Below are 20,023 nucleotides of genomic sequence, written 5' to 3'. Positions count from 1 at the left end.
TCAGTCATTCATAAGCCTATTCCAGACTTGTATTTTTTTTCTTATTTCAACAAATAATCAGTGGGTATGTGATGGAGGGGAATACTCCAGGTGTGCGAGTACTACAGTTTGCATATTGATCTCAAAGCAGGCCACATTCATAACACTCTTACTGCTTTGATACATTCACACCTGTTTCTTCACCGCTACACTGAACATACACGCCGAAGAGTGGAAGATAAATCTTTCCAAGGTCCCTTTCAAAGAGTCACAACTGGCTGCAAAGTCAGGGGGTTTCGAGCTGGAGGGGGGGGTGGGTGGGTGGATGGTATTTTTGGGGCGGTTGTGGCGAATGTACAGTGATAAAAACTGTAAGTGTGGATCTGAGGCACATCTCTGTCGTTTCCCGTGGGTGTCACCGAGTATGAAAAAAAATTTGCCTTCTGGGTTTCAGTCATGCAGCAGATGAAGTTATGGGGGATTTTTTGCGTGAAAGTTTTCTGCAATTCACCACCACCACATAGCTCTGTTTTTTTTTCCCTCAAACTAAGAGGACCATGTAAGGGTAGAAATGCTAATCCTTGCCACTGACCCAAACCAGAGAATGCTTGGAGCTGAGAAAGAGAGAGAGCACATCCAGAGGCCGTCTTCAACATGTGTGTGTGTGTGTGTGTTTTGTTTGTTTGTTTGTTTTCTGTGCATGCTGCAAGTTTGTGTGTGTGTATGTGTGTGTGTGTGTGTGTGTGTGTGCGCGCGTGCACTTGCATGTGTGTGAGTCTGTATATGTTTCATGAGTGCAAGTATAGGTATGTGTGTGTGTGTATCTATATGCTTGTGTATGAGTCTGTGTATGTTGCATTAATGTAAGTATTTGTGTGTTTGTGTGCGCGTGTGTGCATGCTGCGCGCACGCGCATGTGTATATGTGCGATTCTGGAAGATCCTGTCTCTCGCTCTGGGTCAGGCACAAACCAGTAATCTCCCCAACAGGCAGGAACTTGTTCTGGGACTTATCGAGAAAAACACCCACAGTCAACTCAGAGAAACAAGGGACTTTTTTTCACACTGTGCAGCTACCCAGCTGCCACTACAGCAGAAGAACAATCAATCTGTCCCTGCTATGAACAGCAGGTCTGCGCAACAAGCGCCACAGACAGGCAGTGATTAAATGCAACTGAGTAAATGTGCAGTCCCCATAATGCTATACAAGGGGTCAAACCTTGCCTTAGGAGTTATTTTATACACTTCTTATTAATAACAGGGGCTTTTAACACAGGGCGTGAGGGAAAGAGCTACAGAGAACAATGTGACACACTGCATAAACCGTGTTCTTTTCAACACACCTAAAGTGAACATGCTTGATATCACTAGAGCATTATCTTTGTATTTAACTGTGAAGCACTTTGGAAAGTAAATAACACTTCACACTGGCATTAATAAACATTCATAGCCGCTTATTACAACTTACAAACATTCGCAAATACAAAGAGCTTAGGGAAAAGAAACCTTATGGACTATGTCTTACAGATATTACTGATAATGGATTATAAAGTACAGTTTCATTCCCACTCACTCAAATATTCATAGCTATTAAAATTCCACACTGCTCCCACTGGGAGCCATAAAGAATACAGTGCATCATAACATCGCATTGTTACAGTTTGCCACTATAACAATTAAAATGGGTTTTCTTTGTGTGAGAAATGTTTCTTCATAATGAAGAAAAACTGCTTGTAATAAAAGACAAACTGGAAGTGGGAGTGGCATGAGAAAAAAAATGACATAAAACATGTCATTTTTTTTCTCCACACTGTCATTTCGTGATTAACAATCTTGTGTTTAGGGAAATCTTCACAAATATTTTCCACCCCAGAAAATAAATTTGCCTCTCCAATACAAGCGAGTCCACCCTCTCAACTTAACTTGAATTTAACCGAGCACCGCGTGTGGGGGCATGTAGAGACACTGGCCCCCCAGCCTCACAACATTCAAATTAACTCTCTGTGAACCACTCCGTTTCCACCGAGACGATTTCATAGAATTCCCAGAAAAACAGACCATCTTTAAAAGCATGGAATGTTTAAGGCTTTGTGAAATTCAAAGCCTGGGTGTGATCACGCTTTGAACTGCCACTGCCCTGTTGCATCGGACAGAACCTCAGACCATTCAATAAGGGTGCGGTCTGTCAATACGAAGGCTGATGACTGGCCAGAGCAGCCACACAGATGTCAGTGACTCACTGAACGTGATGTCATGATAAGCATATTGATGAACACCTTCTTGAATATAATAAGATAAGTCACTTTCCTCTGCACCAGAAAGCCCTGTGGGGCAGCTACAGCTAGATCTTACATGGTTTCTCTGAGGTTATCACAGGTTTTTAAGACATTAAAAACCAGTTCACTGAAACTTTACTTTCCAAGCTGAGACAAAGCAAAGTGAGGGAGTGATTTAAAGTGAGACAGTGCACGTCTGGAATTGTGGGGCTGGTTTCTGAAGCGGGGGCAGGCTCCTGAGGCCGGGGGCAAACGCCGCCCCCCTCCATATCTGTTCTCTACCCTTGGAGCAGATGTGCCTTTCTGTCAGTGCGCAGGACATTTCGTGCTAACTGATGTTCCCCTGCCGCCCCCAGCGGACCCCCTCCCTCCCGCGGCGAGGTAAGATAAATACGTGGGTCCACGCTGGGGAGTGTGTGGGCTTCTCCCTGACCTCTCCCAGCAAAGAGCACAGCCTGACCTCCCTGCACTCCTACACTCTGCCGTCTGAGCACTCACTAATGTGCTACTCTGTCCTGTACTCACTTACTCTCTCTCCCTTTCTTTCAGACACACACACACACACACACGTCTACTTCTGAAAAACCTGTGGGAAGGCAGTGCAGCTGAGAGGGGAGAGTGAGCTCATACGTGTGTTTTAGCATTTTTCTCACCGTCCTGTTTTTCCTTTTTAAACAAAATTCACTCCATGGGGGAAATCAAAGCCTTCCTAAATTGAGGAGTCAGCTACAGGGGTATCTGAGAAACAAACGTCCTCAGACTGCCATTAACATTACTCGTTACTTCAAGGTATAGTATGAATAAACTCCAGTTTATGAATGCTCTTAACAGCATTTTTTCCTCAATGGTTTAAATATTTGTCGTTAAAGCAGAATAGCTGCAGGTCAGGGCATTTTGATGAACACCGCCTGGCGGTGCATCACACATGAGGATTAGAGGTCTTTAACGCAGCGGGTTCTTGGACGTGACCTGAAGAGAGTACCATCAAGCCGCCTTTTTTTCGGGGTGATTTTACTGCACCCCTGTTCTTCATTACACCCCCAGCACGTGTTCGCATTAATTACACGTGTTTTGGGCCCTCGCGATGCCGCGCAATGTGTTTTTGCCATTAACGAAGAGGTCGTTGCGAGCGGCCAAGAATTTTCATTGCTCCACCTTGATGGGGGAGCCAAGAATCTCGGCCGGAGGGCAGACGCTCCCCCCGAGGAAGAGGCTTCACCCGCACGACGCCCGCCCCCACAGACCTTTTCGGACGTGAGCGGAGGTCACGCCTGGACGCTGCCAGCACCGAACGCCAGGTGGACGCAGGTTGCCCAAGACAAGAAAACCCCATTCCTAACACCCTCAGGGTGACACAGGGTGGCAGGATTCCACGATCTGGGAAAGCGTGAAGGTCACGGTGACCTTGAGAAAAGGGGCCTTCACCCGAATGGCTGTTGAACTTAGCCAAGCTTCATACACAAATTAAAATAAAGGTCTGAGAGTCGCATTTGCGCAAAACAAACAAACAAAATGCACATGAGGACACGGTTTGGGACATGAAGTAATGGAAAGAGCTCCACGGGGTCATGGGTTCGAATGCTGCCGCCGTACCCTGGAGCATGGCATGTTCCATACCCTGCTCCAGCTGAGGGCCAATAAATGGGATCTTGTGAAATTCTACACAGTGGAAGTTTCCCCGCATCAGAGTGTCTACTAAGCAGTTCCACTGTAATAATGTCTCACCCGTGTCATGTCTTTAGCCCTTACATCATGGTGACTCAGTTGCATGGTGCCCTGAGAGCACAGTGACAGCGCACTGAGAGAGAGAGAGAGAGAGAGAGAGAAAGAGAGAGAGAGAGAGAGAGAGAGAGAGAGGGAGAGGCTGTGTGTGTTTTTTTTTTGGGGGGGTGGGTGGGGGGGAAGGGGGGCGTGGTGAAAGGGGATAGCCGCTAGGGGAGGCGAGCGGAGGGCGTTCTCGCCAGTCGGCACTTCCACAAAAGGAGAAAATGCCTGGCCGTTGAAACAAACCTTCCCTTTCTGTCGCATCAGGATTATATTTCCTGTCACAGGGCCGCCGGCAGGCCCGGCCTGGGCTTCAGCCGCTGAGGAATGCCTGTCCCTCGCAGACCGGGGAAAAATGCTAGGAATGTGGGCCTCTCTCCAAAGCCTATTCTACATGAGGAGACAAGGGTCAAAATACACACACACAAACACACGCACACACACACACAAGCACACACCCTTACCACCACTATCACCACCATGACACAGAGGTTGCAATGTAGCAGTCTAGTGTCCTCACACACACAAAGAAGGAGCCGCAGCTAAGGCCAGGAGAACAACAATGGCGCTGTCACTGGCACACAAATAAAGCCAGCTCCCCGGGTCAGCATTTGCCCAAGAGTAAGAACTCCAGGTGCAACAGTCAACAGCTTTAGCAATCAAAGGCTCAGTCTGGTGGTTTGAACTATGTTCAGTGAATGTGAACAAAAAAAACAAATGTTTTACTACTCATGTCCACTGTCACAGATTTTGTTGACTGCTATTCCACTAACACGTTTTAAAAAGTGAGCCCGTATCACAAATCCACCCACCTGTCTTTTAACCGTGCCAGCCAACCAGCTACACATATGCTCACGTATGCTACGCGTATACAGCTACACGTATGTTCTCTTACCATAAAACGTGTCTGACATGAATGCTTCACTTAAGTACAGCATTTAAGATTCGAGAGGAAACCTAACAGGCGATGAGAAAAGCACGATTTGGCCATCTGGGCTACATGCGTTTTATGCCCCGTGTCTGCAATTTATTTATTTATTTATTTATTAGAGCAAGGCTTCAGGCCTACTCCGCTAACACATAACAGCCCTACGACGCTGCAGCTGCGTGCTAACATCACCACAACATTGCAGCACGGCCGCCGCAACATTACGGAACGTTCTGGGAATGTTTCAGACTGGCTTGGCAAGCGGGACAAATGACAAAAAAGGAAGCAGATTTCACCGGGTTGCTTTTTTTGAGAGAAGGCAAGCTCCAAAGAGGATTGGCCCCGTGTCTCCATCTTCGAGACGGGGCCAGGGAAGAGGTGGCCAGTGATGGGAAGTGATGACTCAAAGTTTACGCGGCGATCACTGACCAGCAGAGAGGGGTTAACGTCCCGGCATGGGCATTGTGGGAAACCTCGTCACACAGAACGTCTACACTGGTGAATCAGACCCGACTCACAACAGCTGGCCCAGATGCGGACAACGGGGGTGGGGGAGCCGGGGGGGGGGGGGGGGGATTGTAAGCTGTGTACAAAATCAGGCCATTCTGGAGAAGTTCACCCACTAAACTTCAGAAGCGTTGGCCTGGATTAATGAAAACCAGGCTTGCGACTCCTCTCCCAGGTCCTGCAAGTGTTTATTTTGGGAGGATTCGGAGAATCTGTCAGGCAGCGGAGACACATGCACTTCAGATTGCACAAACCGCTGGGTTAGATATCTAGTGGAGACAATGTTAAATCCCTTACAAAGCAGCTTCAACGGTTTTATGACCAAAGGGCTCCAAGAACTGCTTTTAAAAAAACTACGTAAGAGTTTGGTTGGATTTAGTAAGCATTTTATCAAGTCTCTCCTAAAGATCATTTTCTTCATTTAACTTTTCTTGGTTTAATTCCAATACTTAGTATTGTTTTCCACACAAAGCTAATAGACATGTTCATTAAATAATAATGGTAAGGTTAAAAGTACTGACAGTATTTCTGGATATATAACCTTTCTTTCCTTTCCATGAAACAACTGAAATAATACTGTTTTCACTCTCTTCTATTTCTTTAATTTCTACATTTATTTTTCTTATTAAATTTGATTACAGGTTTTGTAATTTAGTGCAGCCACATACAAACAGATATATGAATTAATTGTTCAACAGATACTTAGATTAACTAAATGTAGTGGAAAATAAAGGAAAGGGCTGAAATATTATTACAGCATTATGGTGCCCAGCCAGGAAATGTAAAACATTAATGGCAAGCATGCTGCCAGATTTGCAGAGAGAAAAATGAACTTAATCGAGCAAGCTGCTGTTTTTGATTCTACGGACAACAGAAGTGCAACAACATGGGCGGCAGTGTAGCATAGCGATTAAGGAGCAGGACTTGTGACCGAACAGTTGCTGGTTCAATTCCCCACTGGGGCACTGCTGCTGTACCCTTGGGCAAGGTACCTAACCCTGAATTGCCCCAGTAAAATATCCAGCTGTATAAATGGATAACATTGTAAGTCGCTCTGGATAAGAGTGTCTGCTAAATGCCAATAATTTAATAATGCCACAGGTGAGTGGGGTTTCAGGCCAGCCTCAAGGCTCAGCTCAACAGCATCCTTGTCCAGTTTATGTATTGCTGCACTGCTCTGGCACCTCTGATCGCTCTGTCAAAGCACCTCGTGTCATAACCAAAGGAGAGGTCCAATCATTTCAGTAACCTACTACTACAGACGCTACTAAAGAGACTACTATTCTTTGCCTGCCACTCCCATTTTCCCATCGTCACCTAACTGTTCTGAAGGCGTAAGCGCACTCATCACCTTTCACCAGAGCTGAACGCGGTGCCAGGGCCTGTACCTATGAACCAAGAACAACAGAATACCCTATTTTCACGCAGAGACGACATTCATCAAGGAAACTCTGCCAGTGAACTCAGCTGGGATAGCCAGGACCACAAGGTGCGGCGCGTTTAAAAGTTATGCATTTAACTAAATCCAGATGGAAAACCCATAGGAAACAATGCATTTTACAACGGGACCAGCTTCATGCTGTACAATAAAACTAAAATTTGTTAACATTTATATTATTACAATTACCCGTTAAGTAATTAAATTTCATATTGGTGGGCACCTGGCCGTTACTCACATTCAGCTCACTTATTTAGTAACTGGAGCCCGTTGTATAGATGATACATTTAATGATATAGTGATCCACCTTCCTGTCAGCTAATGAGGAGAAACCATCTCTAAATGCCTCGGGACTGCAGATGTCGCCGCTGGTTCCCAGGGCGAGAGCGGAGGTGCAGGGCACAGGGACACTCACCGTACATCTTTCCCTCGTCAGAGAGGATGATCTTCCTCCGGCCACAGGGCGGGTATATGGCCAGCGCTTCCTGGAAGCTCTGCTCGATGTCCGGGCTCCACACCCCCTCGGCGTCCCCGTCCATGGTCTTGTCCAGCCCGTCCGCCCCATCGTCCCGCCCCTCCTCCGGGCTTCCGTTCGCGCTCCACTCGTTGGACGCAATGATGGCGGCTCCCCCTGGGCCCGGCGGCGAGCCCCAGACTGAGGACTGCTGGGAAAAACGGATGAATAAATAAATATGCAAGTCGAGAAACGTGCCATCATGGGAGATTCTTTCACTTTGACAAACCCGTTCCCTGACTGTTGCTTAGGCCAGTGCCTTTCCCTCAAACTCCAAAATCAACTGGCCAATAGCTTTTTGGATGTAAGGACACAGAGTCTATCATTACAACCATCTTTTCCCCTCAAGAGATGGACTCTCCAACCACAATCCTACCTTCAATCACCCAACTACACCTTGTCATTCACTCAGTTGTGCAGCTGAGAACATAAGAGACATTTACAAGAGGCTTAGCATTACAGGTCGCTTAGCATTGTGCACAGAGATCTAGGTGATTAACACCGAGGGCATAAACCAGTCTACTGCTTCCCTGGATGACTCAATATAAATAGCACTTATGCTTGGTATAAATCGCAGCCATATGCATCCACCATAAGGTGCTCATAAATTAAACACAGATTCTCAGGAAGACCACCAACGCTTGTAACAGCTCACACCATGCAAACCGCGTACACTGAGAGGGCCTGCATACTTAAGGATTTGCCCTGGTGTTGCCTCAGGTAGATAATAAATAAATTTACAAAACAGATTAATCAACACAACTCCACAGCTTCTGCTTCCAAGGGACAGATATTTAGGATAAATGTAAATTCTGCGGTTTTGAGAATTTTCTGTTCTTAGTTATCCTAAAAACCAACTTTATTCAATGGGATCCCAGTTTGAGGAAACAACACATTCCCCAATTGCTGTTATAATTTCCTCAGCGTCGAAGGCTCTGCACTGCCGTATGTCAAACGATTCTGAAATATCATAAAACCGAGTTTTTAAAAGAGCCTGCTAATAGGCCCGAGCCACAGAACATTCTTGCGGTTGTTGAGCTTGGTCCTGCTGTGGTGTTCGCTGCTGGGACGAGTTAAGGATCTTAAGTGTTTTTCAAAAGCGCCCTAGCCGTGGGCACGGCATTGTTTGCAAAACAAGAGCCCAAATTCATTGTTTTCGGGGCGCTTATTAAAAGGTTTTGTTGTACACATTCTGCTGATTCTGAAAAAGGGACACTAGCTGGGAATGTGCCGTGAGACGAAGCGAACTTTTCTCAGCAGAGACTCCGTTATGTCGGCTGCTCCGGCATTCCGAGGCTTTCCAACAAAAGCATTTGTCGTCGTTTGAGCAAACATTTAATTGGAGGCTAAAATAAACCACAATTAGTCAACTCCGGGCATCTGGTTAATCAGGAAGAGGGACCAAGCTGGCAGGCTGAATTTCCACTCCCTGCCAGTTATGGTAGAGTTGTAAAAGTCTAAGATTTAAGATTCAGTCTTCTTCTGCAGACTTTACACCAGTGGAAAACAGCGCAAGGCTAAACAAATATAACCTTTTCACAGGAGTCCGATCTCATTTTAGTTTAGCTAAAGCAGTTTTCCAGAGTTGCTCGGCCTCTGTAAATGTTTCCAGTTTGATTTTTCTTTATAACTTCATATTAGGAGTTATTACGATGGAATGCACTGATTCAAAGGGCCAAGCCAACACAGGCCAGGGGCTGACCGGTCAGGACATCTCGGAAGGGCAAGGTTAAGAAACAGCAGGATGGGTTAGATGCTTGCTAAACTTTCAGAATTATCACAGCATTATTCCCTCTGTGTGAACAGGGTCTTATAGCTGGCCACTGCAATTTGGAAGCATATTTCTCCCAGCAATCTTCATCTAAAAAAATGAGTGAAAATGAGTAAAGACTGGAGTGTGTGGAAGACGACTGGTATCGGACAATAATCCCAATAATAATTTACACTGTAAAATCCAACCAAGTACACGCTCATTCACATGAAAAAATAAGGCCAGAAAAGGGACTTAAAAAATACAGATTTATCAATGGATGCAACAATTATGAATTAATCTGTGTCAGTGAATTAGCTCCTATAAAGGCAATTCTCTTTTAAGTAGCCTATTCAAGACGCCACAATGAATTTAACTGAAAGACCACAATTTGTCTTGCATTGAAGAAATATTTACACAAGACAAGCGATGTGCAATGTGCTGGAACAGTTAAATATTATGGCATTAAAGAAATATTGAGACTGCAAGCGCCGGCAGTGGGTAATGTATCCCAATTTGCCCTCCTCCTCAGAATCTGAGAGCTGGAGTTAAAACATTTAAATAAAAACACCTTATTCACAATGTTACTTTCACATTCTTATTTTATCCCCCCAAAAAATTCTCAACAAAATGCTTCCACAAATGAAAAGATGCATGGAGAGGCAACATCAAATATCAGTAGATTATCTGCAGACACCTTCATAATAATAGTGATATGGAGCTTAATACATAAAATGAAATCATTCATTTTGTTCATTGCAATTCAATCCATCAGGTCGTAACAGTGAACCCATATCTGCGACTGGTGTAACGTCAGGCATCACATAACTGCTACAGTCCAAAAAACAACACAAACGAAATAGATCTTGAACTGAAAAAGACTAACATTGTTATTAACACTGTTATGGACGGCAGTGTAGCATAGTGGTTAAGGAGCAGGACTCGTAACCGAAAGGTTATCGGTTCAATCCCCGCTGGGACACTGCTGCTGTACCCTTGGGCAAGGTACTTAACCCACAGTTGCCTCAGCAAATATCCAGCTGTATAAATGGATAACAATGTAAAGAACTGTAACCTATGTAAGTCGCTTTGGATAAAAGCATCTGCCAAATGAATAAATGTAAATGTTATTGATATTATTATTAGTATGATGTGTAATGTATTATGTACAAGGTCTTGTATGAAGGCCATTGGTTGTAAGTTGTTTTATTTAAGATACTGGTAGGGACCTTTTTATACACTAAAGACTTAACTGAAGCAAAAGGTTAAAATGTGCAAAAGAAACACAGGTCACTACTGTAATAATTTTTTATAAGCTTACAGCTTACAGCAATCTCACACTGTTTGCCTTGTGTTTGTGGAAGGGTGAAAAAGAGAAATATGGTTAAACAGTGTTGTGAAGGTGGTATCAGTCACCAATGATAGTAACCCTAACCCTAGATTTTTCCAACAGTGTTAATGTGAAAAATGACCCACAGAACAGTGCCAATCTTGTCCAATCAGACATTGACATTGTTTAATTATGACACAGAGGGCTTGAATAGGGTACACGACTTTGGGTTGTTAAAACGACCCTTCGCTTTCTCAAAGTGCAACCGGTGTGTTAATTTCTTACGACCAAAACCGGGTGCCCCTGATGTCAGGCAGGACATGTCCTCCTAATGCAGAATGAGCAGAATGTCTCTGTGCGTGTTGCAAGGGCACTTATCAGGCCTGTTCCCCCACAGTGGCAATAAACTAGTTATGTTTCAGTCACATGGAGGGAAAAAAAACCTGTTCCACACTCTCACTCAGACATGTCCACTCTCCCGTGTACTTTGGCCCATCTGATGTAACATGGAGCATCCGGTGCCCTGATATTCTTCAGACACTCTGGCTTCACATACCGTCCCTAGCGCAGAGCTTCCCTTTGGCCCCACACATGAAGCCCATGCAAGACCACATCTCGTACCTCAGCAGGGTCATTTACAACCTGTACAGAGGACGGTGCGGGCAGAAAAGTAACAGGACACCCCAAAAACAATACAAAAAGCAGCATTCTGAGGGACCACGAGGCTCCCTAAAGAACCTAACGAAAGGTGGGCACGTGGAACGTAAAGACTTTTCACTGCGGCTGTGGGGAAGGTGTCAGTGAGGCCTTAATGAAGACAAATAAGCAGAGGGCCTGTCTGGCAGCGGCCTCGCAGTGAATCAGCAGCATCACAGAGGGAGAGCTAGCGAGCGAGCAAGAGAGAGAGAGAGAGAGAGAGAGAGGGAGAGAGGGAGAGAGCAGGGCTGAAATTCCAGACATGCCCTTATTAAGCAGGCTAGGCGAGCTCGCGCCGTTTCTCCTCTGGCCTCTGGGAGCTCCCTGGTGTCACTCGCGATCCCTCCCCTCCCCCCCCCCCCCTCCCTGCCCGTGCTTCAGAACGTCTCTGCCCAAATAAGGACAGGAGACCAGGGGAGTCATATGGAAGAAGGGGTGGGGGCTGGGTAGGGAGTTTAGAAAGTTGGTCAGGGTGGTGGTGGTAGGGGGGGTTGCTTGACCAATTAAGGCGTCCACCTCACCACCAGAAAACCAGGATTGCTCCCGGTGGAACACATGAAGAGGTCCACTCTCAGAGGAGTGCAGACCCGGCCCGGGTCCTGCCAGTGCCTGTTCGCATGCGGGGTAGAGCCCACAGCCTGAGCTGGGCTTATCTGAAGCCTGCTAGGAGCCTCGCATTCTGAAGCATGGTTACCACATCTCCTTCACTGTCCAATATATTCACATTTAAAAGAATCTCGCAACTGAACCATTAAAACAGCTGCATGTAGTCCGAAGTCCAGACTGCCAGCTTCTGTAAAGTATACAAAAGTTTGGTCAAAATAAAAACGCTGCTCCTTTTTATTGCGAGTTTCGCTGGATTTCTAAGACAGAAACTGATTTCAACACTAAGTGGATGGTGCACGCCCTGTACTCAATAAGCACTTGCACCGCGAGGCAGATTGGTGTTAAAAGCCATTCAGCTTACATATCATAACAAGTTAAAAAAAAAAAAGAAGAAGAGTGAGCCAAAAAGCGAGCACATAAAAAGTCTTTATATGTGGAAGTCCAGACACACTATATTTAGGGATCCTGACACTACCTGGGCATTAAAGGAACATTTAATCAGAGGATGAGATTAAATTATCTGTGCTCTGCAGGTTGAAAGAGTCTTTGAATCGCGGCTGCAGTGACGCTTTGGGGTGCTGCTGGTGATGCTCTGGGATTGGGACATGGGTGTGACACACAGCAGCAGGCCAGCAGGTTTCACAAGAGGCACACCGGAGAATATCGAAAGGGCTAACTGGGCAAACTCCTATTTAAGAGAAGACCCACAAATGTGATGATGCCCTTCCTCGCTATTGTAAGACAAGCAAAACGAGGACCCCAGCATGCCATGTGCTGCTTTGTAACAGCAGAAGGCCTTACAGTGACAGATTAACTCAAATCTTTAACAGTATGATTAAAATGATTTCCATCAACACACTGCGGTGAAATTTCACCTTGGAACCGAGTTTATTTCACAGGATAGCAGGTTTCTTGTGGGTCTCTGGGACTGCTGGCTTTCACTATGCTTCAGCCCTTAATGGATGAACTTAAACCACTAACTGGATGTAAATTCAGCTGTGATACACCCGGAGCAGCAGGTGCGATGGCTGTCCTCAGTTCATGCTTTAACTCTAGTGAAGAAGCATAACCAATACCAGCAGACCCTACGACCTTCCAAAAACACCACTGTTGTAATACAACATCAATTACAAGTTCTTCTAAACCCTCAACAAGACGATAGCTATGGAGAGTTATGTCATGTTTCCCATACTTAACTTTTTGTTAATACAGACAATTCTTCACTGGCAAGTGGTTTATGTTTGTATCAATTCATTCTAAACCAAAAAATTTTCTGAGTGTTATTTTTAAGTATTTTTAAGGACTTACAAACAGAACCTTCTGTACGAGTTTGTTCCTGATTCTTTGAACATTAAAAGCAATTGACTCCTTTATAAATGACAACAGTAGAATTAGTGAAGGCCTCTATAACGTACTTCCACAATCTGCTATCATCAGCACATCCAGCTGATCACATAAGAGAGTCCAGTTCCTACAAATTCCACTCTGTCCTCCCTCCAGTCACATTTTCTCTGGGAAACTTTGGATCTAAACCCGCGACAGGCTCTTGTGTTGGCGATGGAGTGTGTGTGTGTGTGTGTGTGTGTGTGTGTGTGTGTGTGTGTGTGTCTGTGTGTGTGTGTGTTTACCAAACACCGGCAAGGAACCCAAACAAAGCCAAGAGGAAAAGTGTCTGATATTGAGGATGGTGGTTGGGGCCAAACAGCACTGGAGCTGGCAGTCTGAGTGTCTATTTACACCACGCTGCCTCCTTCCTGTCCTCTACCCCCACCTCCACACCAGCCCAGTGCTTACACTTAATTTTTCCCAGGGATACCTACAGACCTGTGTGGAATGTATGGAGCCCAGTTATGTCATACATCCTTTCAGTACACAGGGACACTGTACAGGATTGCCATTGGCATCTTCATTGCCAATTTCACTACCACAAACACACAGTACGAGGAAGAGAGGTAAGCACCGGTAAGCTCACCTTACATTGTTTGGTTAGGGATTTGGCTAAGGATGTTTCAACGCTATATGACCCCTTCACAAAAGCATTTTTAAGTCAGCGAGGCTGAGACCTTTCTGCACAAGGAAAAAACGTACACACAAGTGACATCACCTATACAGGCACTCTAACACTGGGAATGTACGACACTGCAGTCACATGTATTCAGTGACAATGAGGATAAGTTTCAGAAACAAATGGGCCAGCAGACACTAAAGACCCAGTGGCGGACAGAGGTGCTGCCAAAGAAAAGACATGGGCTTAAAGGATGTGTGCCCAGAGTCCCATGGGTAATCCACTTGCTCAGAAGGACCTATTAGCAAATAGAAAGAACTTGCAAGTAGAGATGTTTGCACACCTAATTAACTTAACCGCAGGTGGTCAGCCAGCATACATTAAACTTGGGAGGAGAACAATCCTTCACACTGTCTCTAGCACAATTCACAGATTTATTATAACAATCCCCGAACAAAGCTCTGAGAGGCCTGCTGACCAAAGCTGTGAACTTTGTGACACACACCGCATTAGTATTTTTCCATTGGTACACAGAACCCAACACACACAATGACTTTGCCTGGGTCACAAGACCAACATAGCAGAAAAGTGCTATTCCACTCCAGCATAAAAGGCAATGTCCGAAACGGACAAAGAGTGAAGCTGCATGTTATGCTTTCTGCGACGCCAACCAAAAGCCCAAGTTTGATTCTGCACAAGCAACTGTTTTCACTTTATTTCTGACCCCGAATGTCCTTGAAGAGATCTTGAATTACTTCTCAGAAATTTCCCCCTTAGAAAAATCAATGCAAATTTTTGCAAAACGCCCATTAACTACAGCGCGCGGCCAACTCCAGACTTGTTTAAATATTAGCTTACTAGAATGTGGCCAGAGATGCATATGCGCCATTCTGTACCAGGGAGTCAGACGGGAAGGCAGTAAATCTTCACGAAATTGGATGAATTACGGTATTCCGTATTTCCATCTCAAAGGCCTAACCACTTTCAAAATGGAAAAGTGCTTTTCTTTTTTTTGCAAATGCAGTAAATCATCTTGTTTTATGACTGGGGCGAGCAGTAAGCGAGGAGGGGCGAGTCTCTTTGCGGATCCCTGTAAAGCCTTGGAAGAGCGGGAATTCTTCACACGTCTGCACCACAGATCCTCTGCTTTTCACCTTTAGAAAAGGAGGAGGAAAAAAAAACTCAGCCGAGCAGATCAGGTGGATGGCCACCATTGGCCAAGGTCTGAGAGGGGTGTCGTCTTCGGGGGGTGGGCGAGCGCTGGGAGGGTTAGGGAGAGCGCTGTCCCTCTTCGCGCAGGCCCCAGATCCGGCCTTGTTCGACCCATCCCTCCGGCTGCCTGGTTAATATTTACTCTGGGTCAATATAGCGGTTAACTGCCAGCTAAACACAATGCTCAGATGGTGCTGAATATAGCTGAGTGAGGTGCTGTATCGATCCGTAGGAAAACATGGCTCGCCTCAATCTCCCCCCCCCCCCGAGACCCAGCTCATGTGATCACAGAAACGGCCCCGGCCAAACGCATACAGAATTTGCATCCAGCTGCACGCTGTAACCAGGACACGACCACACACTGTGGAGTCCCAACGGGAGGTGAAGACAAACTGACCTCGACCGAGAGTTTGAACCCAGGGCACCATCACTGGACACAAGCTCACCAACCGGGTGGATGAGACGACGTGCACCAAGAGTTTCCTGGTGCCCCTGGTGAACAAGGGTCAATATTCTAGCCACGGTCTCCTATGACCTTAAAAACTCTTAAATGACAATATTTCAAAGTAGAAAATAGAATTTAACATGTAAAATTATTTGGTTTGGCAGCAATTCAGTAAGTAAAACTATCTAGTTCTGATGCAAGTTCCTGTTTATTAATAATTTTGGCTTACATAACTTGCATGCTCATCTCTCACAATGTAATGTTCCTGTAATGACACTGAACATAATGTAAACAAGTCCCTCACTTTTCAATAATCCAAATAATGCAGGAAGTCATCTCCCTTCACGTAACACCATACACACCAATCATGACTCGTGACGAACTCTCACTTGGAGCAACTATAAATTCAGGATAAAGAAAAACAACTTCTACCACTAAAAACAGGCATCAAAATCCACATTTTAAAATAAATTCCACACATTTACGTGCTGCACAAAGTCGCCCAGCTTGGAACATGCCATATCAAAATTTTCATTACAATGAAAAGACATAGTGCTCACCCATGCGCTCTTAAAATTACAACAGAAAGATAAAGATACCTGGAAATGGGAACGGTGGGAATGACCCACTCATTCTGAGTTCAGAAATTTCCTTAGTTGGACTGCTTTTGGCAGCTTCGGCCATTACTAGCTGTCCAGCTATGTTTTCACTTTCGGTGACACACTTTCCGTGAAACTGGGATACAGTCCCGTTCACATGACAATCGCTGTGCATCTGTGAAGTGGTGCTCCTCGGTCTCCACACAATCTTAGCTGCTTGTCGCTGGCTCCTTTTTACTGGCTACAAAGGCTGAGGATGCCCACGTCACTTGTTGAGCTGTGAGCACCAATAAACCATGCCAGCCGCTTCAGAGACACACACCAGGTACGTTCACATACTGTCTCTGCAACAAATGGCTATTATTTCACCCAAAATGAAAGGACTCTAGGCTCCTAGGAAATACTCATACTATGAAAACACTCATATTTGCTATCAACACGATACAGTGTCAGCAGGCATGAATCAAATTGTAGGGCGGTCAAAAGTGTGAACTGAGATTCAAGGACGTGCAGAGACTGCAGACCTCACCCCTTCCTTCAAATAAGATATTATTACTGTGATAGATAGGCAGGGAGAAGTAGGAGCTTGTAGAGATTGCTGTTACTACAGATTGAGACAGAGTTAGACACGCTTTCTTCTCATTACTATGGAGCACAGACAGCTCTTGAGGACTGTTGGTGCAGCTGGATCACTTGCTGGCAGAGGGTTTCCTGCGGCCAATCCCTGGGGTTAGTCCACCCTGCCCCCTCCAGCCAATGGACCCTATCTCTCTCTCTCACACACACACACACACACACACACACACACACACACACACACACACACACACACACACACACCCTCTCTGACAAAGAAGAACAACAGGACCCAGACTGGAGATGCAGCTGCTCGCTCAGATCAGATTACAGATAAGGAAGACATTCTAGGTCCAGGCCAGAGGATTGGGTTGCCGTGACAGCACCACAAGAAAGGGAGTTTCCAGGAGCCTGACTGACAGAACTGGATTTGCAGAACCCCTCCTATCTAGGCCTGAAATCCACAGCAGCCTGTTGCCATGCACTGTCTGTGGAGGTTGTGTGGAGGAACCGGAATCATATATACAGTGTGCACAGGTAGACAAACACAAGCCATTCACTTTGATGAAATGGCGGGACTTCTAACACTTTCATTAATGAGAGCTGCATTTATTTGGACGATACTGTAAAATACTGGGTATGACACAAGATTGCAATGAGCAGATTAACAGACTAGCTTCATGTGTATGGCTTTCAAACACTGCAAACTGTGTCACAAGAAAACGCCCACTGACAAGGCTGGGACTAAAGGAAAGGGGAAACTAATGAAAGAACATCATCCCCATGTGTGTTTGCAGCAGACACACACACACACAGACACACACACACACACACACACACACACAAAGACTGGCAGAACCACTCTCCAAACTGAAGGACCTGGATCAGACACACCTCAGGACCATCCCTCCCGAAGCCAGTGAGATTGGCTCCTTATCAGTGGCAGCCGCCCCCTTGTTTCATGCCTTTCCCCAACGACAGGGGAACCCACTCCAGGCTCCCTCTCCCTCCCACTCGAGGTGCACAAAGAGAGGGCCGGGCAGCCATTTGTTCAGAGCGGTGTGTGAAGTGCTGAGGAGAGCTGTTGGAAGCGGGGTGAGTGACCCAAATCCCTCTCCGGGGTAGAGGAGTCGCAGGATTACTTCAGTCTGCCTGCGTCAGTCTCCGAGTGCTGCCCCCCTACCAACGCGCCCCCCCCCCCCCCCCCCCCCCCCCCCCACACACACACCACACCCCACCCTCTCCTCCTCGGTCTGCATTTGGCTCTAATAAATTCTCTCCAGTTCTTCCAATAACTTCCTCCTACTTCCGTTCTGGCACGGCACTCAGGAAACAATCAAAGCTGGGAGAGAGGGGAGGGCCCAGACAGCTGCATGGGGGGGAGGGGGAGAGAGAGAGAGGGAGAGAGAGAGGGGGGGGGGAGAGAAAGAGAAACAGAGAGAGAGAGAAACAGAGAGAGAGACAGATAGAAAGAGAGAGAAAGAGAAAGAGAGAGAAATAGAGAGAAAGAGAAACAGAGAGAAAATGGGAAAGATAGACATAAAAGAAAGAGAATGGCGAGCACTCATCAACATATGGTAAGAACTGCAAAGAAGCAGCCCTGCACTGATTCCAACAGAAACACTGCACTTCAACCTGCATGCTCCCACAAACAAACACACTTCCAATGAAAAGGCACAAAGTAACAACTGGCTAATACTGAACTGAATTCATGCTACGATCCTGAACTGACACCCAAAATTTTCATCATAATGCACTGGAATACAAAGCTGTGGCTGCTTACTAGATCTCATCTATTAAAGTGTGAGGTAAGGTTCTGTTTTAAGAAGGTGCACGCATTAGGGTATTATCAGAAGTCACAACTCCTCATCATGGGCACTTAGTATTTAGTTACAGTGACAGCTCCAATTGATCAGAACAGTGTATCAATTTTCTCACCCTGCAGTGCTTACCAGTTAAATTTATCGCAAGCACCTTGATATAACGGATTTATACGGTTAAACCACAATCCAGCTGACAGGGGAAAGACCACAGGGGGAAAAAATCAAAGCATATGCCATAATGCTTATTTTACAGCCTGATTCAGCAGATTTTTCTCTCCCTAACAGTTTCCAGGCGAGGTTTCAAAGCGGTTGTCTCCTAAACGGACAGAGTCAGTTCTTCTTTAAGGACTGGTGAACAATTTCTGATAAATCTTTTCCACTGAAAAGGCAGGCAGGTGGAGGTAGAGGTGCCACTACATCATTTTACCCACGAGGATGGGGACATTTTATCAACACTATGCTGTGCCATTGCGCATATCTTTTCCCAGATGCAAAACAAATAACGCAATACAATAAACTTCAGTTTGTCTACAGTATCAGTCAAAAAACTTGGACACACCTGATTAAGATAGAAAAGATGGATTCAAAGACATTTTGGTCTTGTATGCTTAAACGCTTGAAATTTGTTTCTTAGACAAATATAAATAGTGAAGTTGATGCCTATGTATGAAATTCATTTAGAAAAAATATTTTATCTTTAAAATCTAAAATATATACAATTTGTTTAACACTTTTTTGGTCACTGCATAATTCATATTTCATAGTTTTGCCATCTTTACTATTATTGTTAACTGGAAAATAGTAAAAACAAAGAATACTACGAAGAAAACTTTTGACTGGTGCTGTATATAAAAATGGATAAACAGAAGAGACAGTGATAGAGTGAAGCAGGAGCATTTGAGTGCCATTTGAGGCAGACATTTTAAACTAGGCCTCACAACTCTGTGAACGGCAAGGGCCTCCTGCATTATAACTCCATCTACTCTCTCTTCATACACAGACCTCAGATCCAGCACCTTCTTTACAGCCCAGTGCCTTCCCTGCCTGTGTCCTTCCACATCCAGGCCAAGCACGTTGCAGCGTGTCCCACGCAATGCTAGGCCGTGTCAAAACCCTCACATGCCCCTACTGGCCCATCCATCACCAGGGTGTCCTGTTACCCCCCGGAGCGTTCATTAGGGCCTGAAAGAAGGTGCAGAGCAAGCTGAGAGTGTCCAGCCAATCGCTTGACCCCTGCACGTGGGTCGCCAGGTTGTCACGGAGACGTTTCTGGGCTGTCCTTCACAGGCTTGCGCCGTGCATGGAGGGGGCGAAAGCTGATACACCTACTGAAAGCTTTTTCTGGCAGTCAGACGGCCAGGGGCCTTTGTTGAATGGGGTCTGGAGTCTTTGTGCTTATCTCAGGGCTCATTCTGTGTGCGTGCGTGTGCGTGTGTGTGTGTGCGTGTGTGTGTGTGTGAGTGAGAGAGCATGTCTGTGCACAGGTGCCCATATGTGTTTGTGTGCATGTGTGTTTACACATGTGTGATCACGTGTGTGTGTGTGTGCATGTGTATGTATATGGGTGTATGCATGT

At 45.7% G+C, this 20,023-nt stretch overlaps 1 protein-coding gene across 5 annotated transcripts in view; it reads right to left on the bottom strand.

Moving 5' to 3' along the window:
- The window catches only part of tead3a (TEA domain family member 3 a), a 51,959-nt gene that overhangs the window by 22,127 nt on the left and 9,809 nt on the right, over positions 1 to 20,023 (bottom strand). For 4 of the 5 annotated variants that reach the window (XM_036532971.1, XM_036532970.1, XM_036532974.1 and 1 more), the window contains exon 3: positions 7,307 to 7,556. In XM_036532971.1, the coding sequence (XP_036388864.1) occupies positions 7,307 to 7,430 (124 nt within the window). In that variant the 5' untranslated portion in view covers positions 7,431 to 7,556. The remainder of the gene's footprint in view (positions 1 to 7,306; positions 7,557 to 20,023) is intronic. The other variant, XM_036532972.1, reaches the window with a different exon arrangement.

This window comes from Megalops cyprinoides, chromosome 7 (assembly GCF_013368585.1).
Source record: "Megalops cyprinoides isolate fMegCyp1 chromosome 7, fMegCyp1.pri, whole genome shotgun sequence".
Classification (NCBI taxonomy): domain Eukaryota; kingdom Metazoa; phylum Chordata; class Actinopteri; order Elopiformes; family Megalopidae; genus Megalops; species Megalops cyprinoides.
Note: the sequence above shows the minus strand (reverse complement) of the source record. Positions and strands in the feature narration are given on the sequence as shown.